This window comes from Misgurnus anguillicaudatus, chromosome 23 (genome assembly GCF_027580225.2).
Source record: "Misgurnus anguillicaudatus chromosome 23, ASM2758022v2, whole genome shotgun sequence".
Lineage (NCBI taxonomy): Eukaryota > Metazoa > Chordata > Actinopteri > Cypriniformes > Cobitidae > Misgurnus > Misgurnus anguillicaudatus.
In genome coordinates this window covers 26,217,093-26,234,262 of record NC_073359.2, presented here as the reverse complement: position 1 = coordinate 26,234,262, position 17,170 = coordinate 26,217,093, and the positions used below count along the sequence as shown (strand labels likewise).

General features: G+C 37.4%; 1 protein-coding gene and 1 long non-coding RNA gene across 3 annotated transcripts in view; both read left to right on the top strand.

Moving 5' to 3' along the window:
* The window catches only part of LOC129454268 (uncharacterized), a 34,758-nt gene extending 31,399 nt beyond the window's left edge, over window positions 1-3,359 (top strand). The window contains exons 4-6 of the mRNA XM_055218748.2: window positions 218-606; window positions 1,455-1,953; window positions 2,418-3,359. Of these exons, the coding sequence (XP_055074723.2) occupies window positions 218-606; window positions 1,455-1,953; window positions 2,418-3,034 (1,505 nt within the window). The 3' untranslated portion in view covers window positions 3,035-3,359. The remainder of the gene's footprint in view (window positions 1-217; window positions 607-1,454; window positions 1,954-2,417) is intronic.
* A 184-nt stretch (window positions 3,360-3,543) lies between these two features.
* On the top strand, window positions 3,544-16,070 carry LOC141359501 (uncharacterized). 2 transcript variants are annotated; one of them, XR_012365994.1, is made up of 3 exons: window positions 3,544-4,455; window positions 14,601-14,924; window positions 15,269-16,070. It is a non-coding gene; the product is annotated as an uncharacterized lncRNA (long non-coding RNA). The 2 variants fall into 2 exon arrangements; XR_012365995.1 differs by lacking the exon at window positions 3,544-4,455 and adding an exon at window positions 9,166-10,315.
* Window positions 16,071-17,170: the final 1,100 nt, after the last annotated feature.

Here is a 17,170-nt window from a genome sequence, read left to right as displayed (position 1 = left end):
TGTTTTGTTGTTATCTATCGTTCCTCTAACTAAAAAAACACAAACACATAATTTAATATATAATGAGGAGGATTCATAATAAATATATTTTATTCAAATTCTGTATCTCTAATTATTTATAATACAGATATATATTAATTTAGACGCAACATAATTTAGATTTAATATTTAGGATTTGTCTCTCCCGTTCTTTTTATGTCCTTCACCTCCATTCCAGCAGGTGGCGCAAGTGCACCTAAAGCTGGTTTATCGCACAACCGCCATAAAACAAAAGAAGACGACGTAGTTGTTTGCATGCTGGAGAAGATTTGTTGTAAAAAAGTGATTTTTACTATGTCAAGACGGTGTTATTTTCACCCCGACTGCAAATCTCCTATATATGGCCTTCCTAAAGATGAGAACATTAGGGAGCAATGGTTAAGGTTTATTTTTAACTCTAGTTTTGAACATAACAGCCCCAACATATTTCTCTGTGATGCGCATTTTACGGAGGACAGCTTCATTAACCGTGAAGAGTACAATGCTGGTATCGCACAAATGCTTATTCTGAAAAATGATTCAGTTCCCACTTTATCAGGAAAAGCTGATGATAATGGACCAAAACCTGTAAGTATGTTTTATTTCATAATTATATGTTTTACTTTAAAGCGTAATTTAATAACTAGCCAGTTAGCTAAAGTTTGAAGTTTTTATGTAATGAATTTTCTTTGGGGAGTGGGGCACAAAGGAGATAGACCACACGTGAGGGGGCGTATGCTTAACAGTTGAGATTTATCGAGCTGCAGCGCCACCCAATTCAGGCCACCCGTCTCAGGCCGGAAGTGATGTTGAACCATATATGGTTTTTGTAGCGTTCTTATTGTTTTACATCAATTTTAATGGGGTTTATATGTATAATATTTGAAAACGACTTCTGAAAATACTAAAACATAACGTAATTCTGTTGATTTATTAACATTTATTTCCATGTAGTTAACTAAATATTTGGTGTCTCCATACTACGTATGTAAAGTTTTAGCTCAAAATACCATATAGATAATTTATAATAGCATGTTAAAATTTACTCTGTAGGTGTGAGCAAAAATGTGTCGTTTTGGGTGTATCCTTTTAAATGCAAATGAGTTGATCTCTGCAGTAAATGGCAGTGCCATGGTTGGATATTGCAGATTAAGGGGCTATATTATCCTCTTCTGACATCACAAGGGGAGCCAAATCCATATCCGTTTGATCATACAGTAGCAGCACAGTTTAGACAGTGATGATGATAATTGAACCCATGCTGGTGTGGTTTATTAAGATGTAATTTAACTTGGTACACTCTTGGAGTTGGCGTTATTCTTTTTCAGCTTATATATTGGTTGTACGATTTCTATTTGAAGTATTTAGTGAAAACTAAAAGCTGTTCAGTTGTGTGTTAATCAGCTGATATAATTTATAGTCTGTTGTGTTGTCAGGATGTGGATTGTTGTGAAACTTCAGTGTATGTGACTGATGGGAGCTCCTCAGAAAGTCTGGATTCAGTGAGCACCGAACAAGATCAGCCACTGATGGACAAACATCTCTCTGAAGAGACATCTGGTCCAACACAGGAATCAGAGCTCGATCTCAATTTACTCTGTTACAGCGAGTCAGACAGCGATCAGGAGGATGAATCTACTGATAAAACCACCAAAGGGTCTCATGATATTGTATGTAATGCTGAAGAACAGCAGGAGATCCTGCAGACCACAGAGAAGACGTCTACAGTCAAACTGAAGGATTGCAGGAACCTGATGGAGAGAGAAATAGAAACTATAGAAGTGGAAGATGACACTGATGATGAAGAAGATGATGATGATGATGATTATGATGATGATGAAGAAGATAAGAAAAAGCGTTATGATGACGATGATGATGATTTCGTTCCTTCGGATGAGTCTAATGATGACGATGATGATCACTGTATTCCTTCAGGTACATCTCTATTTTTCTATATTGGCATTTGTTTAAATGCCAATAAATCGTGCACACCCGTAGAACGTTTCTCTACCAATCAGAAAGAAGAATTCAGCAGCCCTGTGGTATAAAATCAAATTTTGTTTTAGCATAGCTTTATAAAACACTTTAAAGAACCGACAAATGTCAATCTTTGAATGTCATGAATGTGGAAAATGATACAAAATCGCCTTGTTTGCAGTTTCAGAAATCTCGTTTTTTGGTTGTGCATTCCAATTAATTTCAATGCAACGGCAGTTGGTTTGTTTTGATTTAAACCTTCATAACTTAAAAAAATACAGCTAAGTAGCACCATAAAACAAAATAATAACATTATAACATAATAATAAACATGTTTTAACAAAAATGTTAAAAAATGGATTTATCTTGTTTTGCAACAAAACTCTTCAAATCTATTTTTAATGCTGTGCTGTTTCTTTCAGATGAATCTTCTGATGAAGAGAAACCACACAAGTGTCCATACTGTAAGAAGAGATTTTCCGATACAACTAAGGTTAAATACCATGTGCGTTTACACACCAAGGAGAAACCGTATCAATGCAGTATATGTGGGAAGACCTTTAGGCTTTCATGTTCTTTAAAGTCACACGAAAGAACACACAGCGGGGAGCAACCCTTTCCATGTTCACACTGTGGTAAACGTTTTAGTTCTAAATATTATTTAACACAACACGAGAGAGTTCACACTGGAGAGAAACCTTTCCTTTGCCAACATTGTGGGAAGAGCTTTGCTAAAGCCGATGGGTTTAAATTTCATCTGAGAGTTCACACCGGAGAAAAACCTTATCAATGCTCTCAATGTGGAAAGAGATTCGCACATCCCCGGGGCTATAAGGCTCATAAACAAGTTCACCTCAGAGTTAAACCTTATCCGTGTAATATTTGTGGGAAGAGTTTCACTCGACAGGACAATTTGGTGACACATCAGAGAATTCATACGGGAGAAAAACCTTACAAGTGCACTCAGTGTGATTTGGGATTTACACAAGCAGTTCTCCTGAGACTCCATCAGAAAAAACATACTGCAGGAAAACTTTAATATCTGTAGAGATATTCAATCACGTAGGAAATTTAAAATACGCATCAGAAGAACAATGCTGAAGAACAACAGACTGTGAAAATGACAAAAGTCATTCACAAAAACAAGTTTATATATATATTTTTTTGTAGTATATTGAAAATAGTAACAGCTTTCATAGATACCTTAATTAGATAAACAAAACTCTAATGTATCTGCTTACCACATTTTTTATTCTGTGACTTTGTTTTTGGTTCACATGGAAAGTTTTCTTTACAGAAATTGTACGTTAGTATATATTCAGAATTAAACATATGTTCTGGGAACGGTCCCCTAACTTTATTCTTGATTGAGCACTATTTCCCTTCAATAGTTCATGTTGTGTTGTTATCTATCATTCATCTAATCTAAGTTAAATAAGTAAAAACACACACACACACACACATATAATTATAATTGACATACACATACGCACACACACACACACACATATACATACATATTATATATATATATATATATATATATATAAATGTCACAAGGTGACGATCTTTTAGGGGGCTTTTAAGTGTTTCCGCCCGGACCGGAAAGCCAGAACACAGGAACTTCCGGTAGCGCCGTAAGAGGGAAAATCGCCGAATTGGATGCACTTGTGCCTAGTTATGAAGAGCGGTTGGTGATTGGAGGACACGCTGAACAGGGCAGTACTTAAGACCAAGTTTAATCACAGTTTGGGAACTTTTTGGTGTGTTGAAGCGCTGTGTTGTGCTCGTTGCGTTGCTGGTGGCTGTCTAAACTCTCTCTCTCGCAGGCTGAAGTTGTATGGTGGTGAAGACATCGCGAACCTTAAAGGTTGAAACGGGAATGGAATATATTGCAAACGGAGACAAAGTGAAAAGGAATTGAGAACGGCGTTGATGCGAGTACCCAGATTACATTGGAAACGCATTGTATATTGATCTGCCTTTGTGTTAAACACCTCCCGGAGAAGGAGGGCGGCCCTACCCCTAAGATAGCGTGGTGGGTGAGCCGAAGGAATATATACTGAAGCAGCCACAACACCGACACTACCAACTAGGCCGTATATTTCATCGCCAGATCCGATCTAAGCGAGGTGGAGGAAGACGGGTGCCCTTTTGTGTACACTTGAGTGTGGTGGGTAAGTCCTGGTGCTGTGGAAACCTTTATTTTAACGTGGTGCTGTATATTGCTCTGGATTGCTGTGTATTACTGTGTGTCTTGTCAGATAAACCCCCGCCTTCACACACTTCGTCGAGGGAGGACGAAGAGGCTGCCGGTCCTAGAATAATTTAGTACAGCATATATTGTGCGTGTGCTTCAGGTCTAGAGCAACGGTACGGTGCCCCGGAACGATTTTCCCCCGTCCAGACATTGGGCGGATTTGGAGAGTGGCAGTGAAGAACGGAAGGATTAGCAGATGTGTGAGTACGATCAGGGACTATCATTGCTGATGTGTTCAACTGTGTAGAACTTGCCGTTGCAGAGAGAGAAGTGTAGAAATTCCACCGTCCCGATGCCTCTACAAAGGGGTGCCCCTGTCCAGTGTTCGATCGCCTAACGGTAGCGAGGAGAGGGCAGCGCTCGGCCCGGTGAGACGGTGTGACGTCCACCCCTCTGTAACGTGGCTTTAGCCTAGTAACAGCCAGCCCCTGGGTGTGACATATATATATATGTCACATCCAGGGGCTGGCTGTTACTAGGCTAAAGCCACGCCCCTTCTCAACTTCCACCTCGAGGAGGTCCCCAAAGCCAACCCAATCAGGGACTATCCCCGATCAGGGACTATCATTGCTGATAGTCTGGCATGGCCTTAATTGGTACTTTGGAACCATTTAAGCCCACATCATGATTGAAAGTCAAAGTTTACATTTTATTGTCAATTCTGCTGCACGTACAGGACATGTATGGAAATTATGTTCCCTCAACCCCACAGTGTACAACAACATCACACAAAAACAAGTTTTAGAAAATTATAAATAAATAATATACAATATTTAAGGAGATGCCATCACATAAAGGAAGTGTACAGCATATTTACATACTGCAAGCAGTTTGTGTGATTAGATGTCTGTGCATTAGGTCAGTGGTTCTCAAACTGGGGGCCGGGGCTTTTTGTCATAAATTTTGTCATTCTTTGGAGGGGCCGTGATGGAATGCACCGTACACAAGGGGGGCTGCACGCTGAAAAAGTTCAATAGCATCCGGCTGCAGCCCCGCAGACTCACCTCCGACTAGACACCAGTGGCTGGACACCAGTGGATAGACAGCATACGTCACTTCCGTTTCGCCGCTAATTTCCTTTTTCGCTGCTGAATGAACAGCAATTTTATTTCATATTTTCATATCTGGATAGACAGCATATTTATTTTCGGTTTTTACCTCTGGATAGACAGCATATTTATTTTACATTTTCACCTATGGATAGACAGCATATTTATTTTCGGTTTTCACCCCTGGATAGACATTTTTTGCAGGCTTAATTGCACACGTCTTTTCCGTATTGTCATTTTACTTTAATGACTTAAAATATATAATATAAAATCTGTGTGCAAATTGAAATATGATCTTTATCTTTATCATATCTCTTTACATAAAACAATCTCAATAATATGCTTAATATTATAACATCATAATTCATGCAAACTGCATTCACAAGAACCACCTTGAAAATATATATTGTTAAGATCATTTCACTATTTTTTGTGACTTAAATTCAGCCTAGATCAATGGACTATAACGTTTTGTCAATACAACAGACTTGTAACTTTACATGTTAATTGACCACAGGTTTTTTTTATGTAACCACTTAAAAATATACGTAGATTCACATGATCAGACAATTTACCAAACAAAGCAAATCAAATTAACACTTCGTGGTTTTGCAATATTTATTGGAAATTACACACATCTTAGTTAAATTAGACAAATCTGATCATCAGAATGAAGATGCAACAGTCAGGCCCGTAAGGGTATCGTTGTGGGGGAAGTCCCGATTTCAAGAGAAAATAAAACATGAAAAGTTCCAAATAAACTATTGCACACTGTGCACACCACACATCATTACTGCCCCCTAAAACTGGCTAGCTAGTTTGTGCATTTGAATTCTGACATGACCGATAAATCATCGACAGTTTATTATTTTTTCTTACGGCTGACATGTGCATGGCGCGTCAAATTTGAAAAGTGAATGACGATACGGAAATGACGTCAGCTGTCCATCCACTGGTGTCCAGCCACTGGTGTCTAGCAAGAAGTGAGTCTGCGGGGCTGCAGCTGGATGCCTCTCAAAAAGTTTGAGAACCACTGCATTAGGGTAGTGCTACAGTTTAGTGCCTCTGTCTAGGGGAGAAGCTTCCTAACAGCCTGTTAAGTGTTTTCCGAGTTAATCTGTTGTTGTTTATCTAGTCCAGAAGAGATGGAGTGAGGCACCACAGGGCTTTAAGGTTGTGGGTGGTGCAATTTCCAAACCACACAGTTATGCAGCTGGTGAGGATGCTTTTGATGCTGCCCCGGTAGAATGAACACATGACGGTGTGAATTTTTGATTCATGAAATATAAAAAATATTAAAATATATTTATTTAGTGAAATTGCTTTTACTTATGTTTGCTAGCGCTCACCACCTGTAACAAATTACCCCTTTCCTGATGAGAATCAACTCTTGGCCTTCTTCCTCAAAAACTGTCTACTCCAAACTGATTTGCTATCATAGTGTAAGGGTTTTGTCTTTTCATGTTTATGTCTTTTATTTTGAAGTATTCTTTGCCAGTTTTTCATTAAAGGGGTTTCTTGTTAAAACACATGGGGGTGGTTTTCCAGACAGGGCTTATCATAGTCCCTAGGGCTGGGCGATGTGTATCGGGGGGTTGTCATTGTGCATCTCGTCAGCTGCTTTCAGATGGAGCGCTATTTACTACACAGAGCCGTGGTTCACTGACAAGCTGGGCCAAATCGCATCGCAGGCGATACGTCCTCGATTATTAATGCAAAATTACCCCAATTGTCAGTGAACCACGGCTCTGTGTAGTAAATGTGGCTCCATCTGATTCTGAAGATGGCGATTTATAATTACTAATCAAGGAACTGGCTTTACTGACGAGATGGGCATGGCAGTCCCCCGATATGTGTTGCCCAGCCCTATCCCAGACTAATATGAAGTGATGGAAATAGCTTGATGGATTAAAGTGCTAATGCATTTTCCATCTCAACATTGGGAGATCTAAATGCTTTTGAATTCTGTAAGAGGTTTTTCCAATTATAGTAGCTAATAAGTTACAGTTTTTGTAGAAAAATAAAAGATTTTGGTGCAGTTAATCCATTACACATGACAGGAATATCAGGGTTTTAGAAAAATTCAACATATGAAAGCAAAAGAGGGCGATTCATATAGGATCTAAGTTGCAAGTGTTAAAGCCCAAGGTATACTTGAGCCGTCTGCTTTCACAAGCATGACGTATTTTTCATCCTCAGGAGGGTCCGCAGTCGTCTGCACAGCCGTCTGCAAGCAATCCAATTTATAAGACTGTGTGATGGTACGCATCATATTTCCACAAATTCTGGATCAATATCAATTTTAAAAACGTCTCCGTTATGTCTACTCCTGTGAATAAGTGACAGAAGCAGAGGGCCGGCATAGCTGACATAATTAACCCTAATAAGTATTTTCTTTAGTTAAAAAACATGGTTCCCTTATCTCAGTGGTAGGGATGGGACGATACTGGTTTCACGATTAACCACGATAAAATGTCCTGACAGTCAGTATTATCGTTTAAAATTTAATTATCATTACAACCGTGCTTGATTGCCGTGATTTTGAAAACTTGCGGTAAATCCTGTCCAGCAAGAATCAATTTTACGCAGGCATGGTTTTTTGCACAAGAAGGCATTTGTATCGTATTCATTCACAGTAAACTTATTAGACAGATTTATTTATTTTTTTACCACATAAATAATTTCAGGGACAGGAAATATTAAATTGTGATTTTCAAAAATAAAACTTAAAAAAAATCAGTGTGTGTATCAGTGTTTTTTTTTTAACATTTCCATCTCATTTTAACAAAACCATGATAATATTGGTGATAACTTTGGCCACTATAATCATAATATGAAATTTTCATACCGTCTCATCCCTACTCGGTGGAATAAGTTTTCAATGTCAATATTGAAAAAAAAAACTGGGCTTCGTTCTGAAGATGTGAAAAAAATGTTATCAAAAGAGGCCCTTGGGGTCAAAAATGAATTGGAAATAAAATTTTATTTTCTTCTTGTTTGTCAATAAAAAAGTCAATGCATCCCCAATATATCTGAAAATGTCAATGCAGAAAAGAAGGTCTGGTACTGGAGCACAAATGCAATATAGAAAAGACATTCTCCATTACACACACACACACACACAGACACACACAAAGGTATGACTGCCACAGAGAGCATTTTTTACAGAATTTGGCATAAAAAACATCCACCGATGCAAAACAAAGATGTAAATTGGTGGGCTCTAATGTTCACACGGGTTCGTGCACACATACACACGCACGCGCGCGCGCGCACAAACACACCAAGACACAATAAAACTTACACACACATAAAGTCACACATGCACGTGTACACACACAAACACACAAATGTATCACTGCCACAGAGCGCTTTTTTATAGAATTAAAGTCCTTTCTAATGTTTATATATACATACATTCACAAAATGTACCACTAAAGTAGTGATGTGAGCTGTTGGCCACATCCAGTGAAATGAATGGGTCTCTATGGGCATCTGCTGGTCGAAGTGATTTATTCCCTAAACTGTAATTCTTTTATGTTTTTTTCTAAACACCTGGCTGAATTCAACATATAACATCTAGATCAATATCATAAAACGATTTAAATAAAATTTACATCATAATTTATTGTTTATTGATATTTTACGGACTAATGGTGTGACATGTTATCAGTCTGATGCGAATGCTTAAAAGGTCTTTTTAAAAGAAAATAGTGGTTCAAAAATGTAAAATGTTTACACTCTGTTATGTGTATTATATTATGCAAAATATGAGAATGCTGTTTGAAATTATTTTTGCAACATATAATCATTTATGTTATATTACATGTACTATTACAGGGAAACTTCTTCATACTTTGAGAGAGCTGTTCAATCATATTTCTTTCCTTGGCTACACTCAATACTTAATAACATAATAACTATGCATTAGAGAAGAGAAAGACCACGAAGTGCTGGAGTAATATTACCACTCAGACTTTGTGGCATCACGTTCTTCCTGATCCCATTGTTCAAACTTTAGTTAGTGTGTAATGTTGCTGTTATAGCATAATAATAATAATTTCACTGCCAGGCGATATATTTTATTTAACAGAAGTCCCCTTTCAAAGCCTACAGCAAATGGATGGTTTGGACTACAGCCCTCTATTCCCAGTTGACATCAATAAAACAGTTTTTTTGACTAAAGGAATACGTCAGTCACCAGCTAAGCTCAAACAGCTCTGCAAAACCTTTGTTGAAGTCTGTGTAAAGTGATGTGTTCAGAGTTTGTCACAACACAGAAAAATGTGTCATTAACTTCCCAGCCAAATTGGAATGAAACAAAACCCAAGTAAATAAAATAAAATAAGCTGGAATCTCTGCTCTTAAACGTTGGGGCGTGTCTACTGTTGAGACTGGAACCACGCCAACTCATAGGAAAGCTCCTGGTCTTACAATAGTTTTTGTTTCTGCGATATTTGCTTTCACAGGCGGAGCTTACTTGAATATTTATAAACTTCCATAATTTATAAGATGTGTTGAGACTAAAGGGCGTCCCATCCTTTTTTTTGGGAAGTTTATGAATACTCACATAAGCTACACCCAGTTGTCTCGTCAATCCAATCAATCAATCACTTTATTTGTCACTTGGTCACAGGTACCAGAGAAATTATCCATCAACTTCCAAACAAACAATACATAAAATCTGACAAGGGGGTAGACAGAACAGGTCAACAGGATATTGAGAAAGAAGTACAGCATTACATCAGGGAGGGGAGGAGAAAAAAACAAACCCACAGATTATGCTCCAAAGGAGACACAAATCGCTCTGATGATATTTTGATGTCATCCGCCTTCCAGTCAACGTGATGCCACATGATGTGAACCCATCCCACAAGAAAGATGCATTAGAGACTACGTAGCTATCATCTAACCATCCTAACAACACTTGAAGTAAATGCATTCGAGTACAGTCTGCATTAGGTCTTAAGAGAGCTAGGAGATACTGTTTTAGAGAGACAAACCTCACCAAGTAAGTAAACCTTTCATTAAAGTTGATTGCTGGTTTTATTTACCTTAGAGTTGCACACACTTCTCCAGTTGACATATTTAGATTACCGAGAAACCTTTATAATCTTTAAATAGGTAAACTTTCTGTATTCTTTATTTCTGTTGGATCTTGATTGATTATGAGTTTTAATGGCAGCATGTTTTAATGATTTGAATGGAAATTATATAGCCTAACAAAACCAAATTTTTCTGTCATTTTCTAAATCAGAACAATATATTTTAAAACTTCTCAGTTTTGATTCAAAGAAAAGAAATAAAGCCATAAGGGGCTTGAATGACGCAGTAGTGAGTAATTATTGAAAAAATAAAAAAGGGACTTGGGCAGTGATCTGACATTAAGCTGTCTTTATATCATTTTGCTACAGATCTTACTATAGATGACTTTTATTAGAAATGCATATTTACTTTGTGTTTCTGCTTATTATTATTTTACAATATCCCTTATACCTGACCAGTCAAGGATATAAGTTATTCTCTACTTTTCTTACATTATGCAGTTTGGTTTGCTCACTTGTTGTTTGTTTGCTGTTTTTATCTGTGTTGTGCACATAAAGCACCTTAAAACTGATACTGAGGGGGCTGGAGAACGAGGAGTGATTGACATGTAAAGAACATGTCGTAACTTTTTATATATAAAGCAACTGTTGTGATTTTATCTGCAGTTGTTAATATTGAAAGTATTTAAATGAAATAATTTGATTATTCTTCATTTAATGTTTTTATTTTTTATATTTTATTTGGTTGTTAAAGATGACGTAAGTCAACGGAAGTTAGATGTTGTGACGTAAATTAGCGGAAGTCATTTGACCGCAAGTCATTTGACCGCCGTACATTGGTCGCCATCTTTTTCCAGATGCACGCTTGTTATCTATATCCTTTATAAGGATATATTAGATATACTGTGAAATGTTTAGCAAAACGATGACAGGCATCATATTCCTCATCCTGAACTTAGGTACGTAACATGTTCTTTAAGAAAAGACGGAAAAATTGTCGCATACGTAGGTACAGAATCAGCTAAGCTAATATCATGTTTTTTATACATTGTTTATATATAACATTACATGCAATTATCATTTACTTTGCTATGCTATGCTTGTTGGGTGGACGTCTGTAGTATTTAGTGTGTGAATTATCCAGTGACATTGTACGGGTGAATGGGATGGGGTTCGGTGGTACACTCTAAAAGCAAACGGTGCTAAATAGCATCACTTGAAGTCATAGGGGAACCATTTTAAGTGCCGTCCCACTGAGCAAAGCGTCTTAAAAAGACGTCATTTCGACGTCCCATGAGGAGCCAGAATGAAAGTTTTTATGACGTCTTTTTATGACCTGTTCTGAACATCCAAGATTGATGTCAAGGGGACCTCCACGCAAAGTAAAACTATTTAAAATGTGGCATTTTTAAACATTATATGTGTATATATAATTTTTATATATGAATAAATGTTAAAAATTTTTGCTTATAGATAATTCCCAAATATACCAGTTCCACCTTAACTGTCTGCGTCTGCAATCTTGCTCTCTCTCTCTCTCTCTCTCTCTCTCTCTCTCTCTCTCTCTCTCTCTCTCTCTCTCTCTCTCTTGCACTCTCTCTCGCTTTCTCACTCTCTCTCTCTCTCTCTCTCTCTCTCTCTCTCTCTCTCTCTCTCTCTCTCTCTCTCTCTCTCTCTCTCTCTCTATCGTTCAATAATTGAAGTGAAGTGACGTGAACTTCATTCTTCCTCCCACGCTTGCTCTCGCTGGATAATTGTTGCATGTACATTCTCTATAGCAATGTCATCACCATTACAAACAGTTGTTTTAACAAAGCATTGTTTTGAAGTAGGACCATACTGACTAAACAAACCAAATTCACTCTATTTTGTCATTTCTACCTGCTCGTTTTTGAGAAGATTCTGATGTTTTATTGAACATGTTTTGTCACCATCATGGTGATCAGTGTTTCCTTTAGTTGGGTAGTTTGATTCTTTGTTCTTATATTGTAGTGTGTGTGCTTGATGATGGTGTTTTTTTAAAACACATTATTATTGCACCAAGTGTTTGTTACCAATGCAACTTACTTGTGGCTTCACATTAATTATATTGGTGATCAGAAGTGGTGGTATAATATAACTGAACTAACAACACAGATAAGGCATCATAAATTTAGTTTAGAAGTAAACCTCTATCTCAGTTTTGTTTGGAGCTGCAATGAACATACTTCGGTGCATACAGCTGCCTACTGTAACTGAAAATGAAACCTCGTGGCTGTAATAAAAAATCTAAAGTCTAGAAATTTTTGACACAGATGCAGACATCAAGAATCAGCCCATGAATCACAACGATGGTGAGTTTTCTAAATGTTGCAGTGCATTGCACCAGCGTATTATAAAACTCATGAGTCCAGAGAGTGTCACCACCGTTGTGATTCATGGGCTGATTCTTGATGTCTGCATATGTGACAAAAACATCTGGACTTTTAATTTTATATAAATGCTTCCCAGTGGTGGTATGAACCTAAATAATAAGTTGGATGTGACACCTCAAATCAACTGAGAAATTGAGACAATACTACATGGATTACAAAATGAGTTTACAGACTTTACATATGTGGTATTACTCTTGGTAAACTTTGAATGAAGTTGTAAGATCCACATGTGAGTTTTATTTATAACAAATTTTCTTTGCAGCAAATAACATGCTTTAGTTAACACTCTTACAAAGACCGAACACGACTATGAAAAGTCAAAGAGTCAAACTACCCAACTAAAGGAATCACTGATCGTCATTATGGTGACAAAACATTTTCAATAAAACGTCAGCATATACATCTCTGTTAATTAAAGAGAGAGAGAGAGAGAGAGAGAGAGAGAGAGAGAGAGAGAGAGAGCATTTAAGGTGGAACTTTATCTATGAGCAGTGCTATGTTTTTGAACACTCATTCATATATAAAGATTACATTATTTTATCAGCTTAACAAAATTTTTCTACAAAAATACATGTGATGTTTATGTTTTTTGACTCAGAACTCATAGACCACATTTGTATAAAATGTTTTTGTATTGATTTCCCGAACCCATTTTGGACGTCTACCTGACGTCCAAGAGGGGTCATAGTCAGACGTCCAGATACTGTACCAGATCTGCACGTTGTATAGACATACAGATAAGGGCCTGGACCAACCGACCTAATATAGACATGATCTGCACGTTGGGGAGACGTCTCATGCTTGGTGGGGTATAGCACCTGTGTTAGTCCTGCACAACTAATCGCATCACAATTGCAATCGCGATGTCAGCCTGTGCGATTATATGACAGCAAAATGTTGCAATTATATTCAATAAATAAATGTGTGGACTTGTTAACACAAACTTTCTGATAACAGTTTGATGATTTTCCTTGCTGTTTAAAAAAAGAAAGAAAAACGAACAAAAAAAGGCAGTGCATGTGTGGCATGCACGTGTGTGGTGTGCGTCGTCACTTGTGTGTGCGCAGTGCGGAAATACCAGAGCGAAGATGGAGGTTGACAGTGATCTGGTAGCTAAAAAAACCTCTATGTCTGTTGTATGGCGGTATTTTGGATTTAGGATTACTGACACTGAGCAGTTGCTACATTACGTGGCAATACGAAAACATTTCTAGTTTTACAAATACACATTTTAGCATTATCACTAAACTGTGTGTGGATTTTCCTTAAAACCCATCAAGTTGACTCATGATACCATTTATTATAATCGCAATCGCACATCGCAATATTAGCATGAATAACCGCAATGGGAAAAATTACCCAGATCGTGCAGCCCTAACCTGTGTAGAACTATATTGTGCTATATAGAACCATATGTGGTGCTATTGTGGTGCTACCGTATGTCACCCCCATATGGTTCTTCATAGTACATTAGGTGCAATATAGCACTAAAATGGTTCCCCTAAAATGATAACGAGCTTTAGTGCTATTTAGCTCCAATGTGTTTAAAGTGTAGGCCATAATCATATTTAACAAATTGGCAGGTGTCAATAACCAAAATAACATTACACCGGCCTACAGTACATAGTTTGTGAAGGTACACTGCAATACAATAACTAAAGTTTAGTAGTTTATGAAAACATTGTTAAAAACACGGCCTTCACATCTATGCATCATCAATGCAGGCATGCAACATATGAGGAAATACGAATTTTGTTAAACATCTTAATTTGTGTCTTGCTCCTATTCGATCTGAAACATGTTTATTAAATAGTTTCTGTCTGTCTGTTTGTTTCAGGTGTGTTTGGTGATGAAATAAAGTCAGTGTCAATGTCAGTGATGGAGGGACAGTCTGTTACTCTACACACTGATATTACTGACATACAGACAGATCAGCAGATTCTGTGGCAGTTTGGACCTGAATGCACTACTATAGCTGAAATCTATAAGAAAAGCATTCGTAGGTATAAAAGAAATGAGTTATTTGGAGACAGACTGAAGCTGGACAGTCAGACTGGATCTCTCACCATCACAAACACCACAATCACGGACTCTGGACTTTACGAACTATTGGCTGTCGGCAACATAACTCCATTAAAGAGATACAATGTTACTGTCAATGGTGAGTAATTAAGATCCTGTTTTAATATATTACTCATCTTCTTTTTTGATCTTGAGAATTCATATCAGCTCCTACTATGCGTTTACACATATAAATTGGAAGGGTTTTCTTGATTTGTAAATCTATATATTATTGTAATTTCTTAAATAAAATGTACAGATCCTCAACATGTGTGAACATCACCAGCTTTGTGTGAAAATACAGACCATATGTCATAATAAAAAAAAAAGTGAATGTATTCAAGAACAGTGAACAGAAAAAGTAAATAAACATGTAGAGAAAAGAGAGAGAATAACAGTAAATTGCTGTATAGATGAATAAATTCATTTCTGTTTGTTTTCCAGCTGGCGGAAACTCTACAAAATCTTCTTCATCATCATCAAGCTCCAAATGTGTATTGTTGTGTTTAGTGTTAACATTTATAGTATGGTCATGATGGTAACCAAAAGTGTGATTTACTTCACTGTAAATCCAAACAGTACAATGTATTCATTTAAAATGAGTGAACTGAACACAACCCTGTGAAAAAGTTGATTCAACTTGACATTTGTGGGTTTTCAACGAGTTCACCATTTTAAGTTCCACAAACTAAAAAAAAAACTCAAATATTTTATTTATAATAATCTAAAAAATAATCCGTAAACACGAAACCACTGAAACCGACTGAAAGTGGTGTAGTATATGCCGGACCAGTATGGGGCGCTGTAATTCTGCCGCAGATATACACTATACACGGAGAAGAAGACTTTGAGCATGCGCATAACCAACGTATGGTGTTGTCCATTATCGCTTGTTGGTCACCACAATTGCATAGAAGCAATAGATTTTGCTGTAATAAAGCTAGTAGGCTTAAGTAGCTTCTGTAGCACGAACACAATCACGTAGTCCGCCGTTATTGTTGTTGCTGTTACGTGTGAGGATTCCGACACGTGATGTGATGACGTTTTCGCTTCACAAAATATACGGATTGGCTGTACAGACGAAACCGCAAGGATGTCGGTTTCAGATTTATCCACTTTAGGACCCGGTTTCAAAAAATAGCGGATTCAGTCTCCCAAAACGCCAGATCCGTGTGGATGAAACGGCAATACGATAACAAATTTATACGTATACAGTGATACGCGTCTCCGTGTGGACAGCCCCTTATATTCTGTCCTCTTGTACAGTGTTGTTGTCTGCTACCTGTTGTCTTGTGATTATCGTGTACGTGTTCAATAAATATCCCCTTGTTGTCTTTCAGTTAGTTTATATAATGGAGAACTGTGAATTGTGAACAAGTATTAAATGGTAAAACATTTTAAGTACAGTATACTAAAAATATGTTGTATACAGTGCTTATGATAAACAGTAGTTTTATGTATAGTGTACTTAATTTTTAATATTTTATATATATATCGTCGCTGTCCGATGAAACTCACGTATGTTCATTTTGCCGATTTTGAGATTTTTCGACAGATTGAATGTCCAGGTTCATTTCCATATACAGTATGCGTCACATACCTAAATAGCCAATGAAAACTTGTGAAATCATGTCATCTGATTTTCACGTACCCGTTTGGTGTCAAAGCTGTCAATCACGCCGCATATCTTCCGCCTGTGAAGCATCTCGCCGGTCTCGTAAAGTTTCATCGAACCTCAGCACTGGATATAGCTGAATAAACATGACAATGACTTTCCTTCGAGGTAAACGTTTCCCCCGGACGCCAGACTAACATCTAGGAGTTACTTAATTACGGTAGGACTGTGCAAACAAAGTATCTGTCTAGCATTGGTGATATTTACGCTGGGGATTTCCCCACCACTTTTTGAAAGCATTTGGTTAAAATGTTCTGAAAAATCAAGCGATGCTTAAGTGGTCTAGTGTCACATATGTTGTGTTGTATGCTTATGGTGTGTTTTCTTGTACATATGTAATGAAATTCATTGTAATCATTTATTAAACGCGCTGCTGTTTTCTACGGTATGGTGCGTTGGCATTGTTCGGTTGAGCTGGTGTTGCAGGGACTGTTACATGTGTGATGTGTGCATTCGACATTGTTGAGGGTTTATACATTTATGCTGAGTATTTTCTTGTTGTTGACTGGCCTACGCTATGCCCATTTTTGATGCGCGTTATTCAATATTTTTCCCGTCCTGCAGTAATGTTTTTATAAGATCTTTTGTCCCCACCACTTTTCAACACAAACTGACGCCCCTGTTGTGTAGCATTACCATGTCAGTGTATTGATTCATTGTCCCTTAATGGT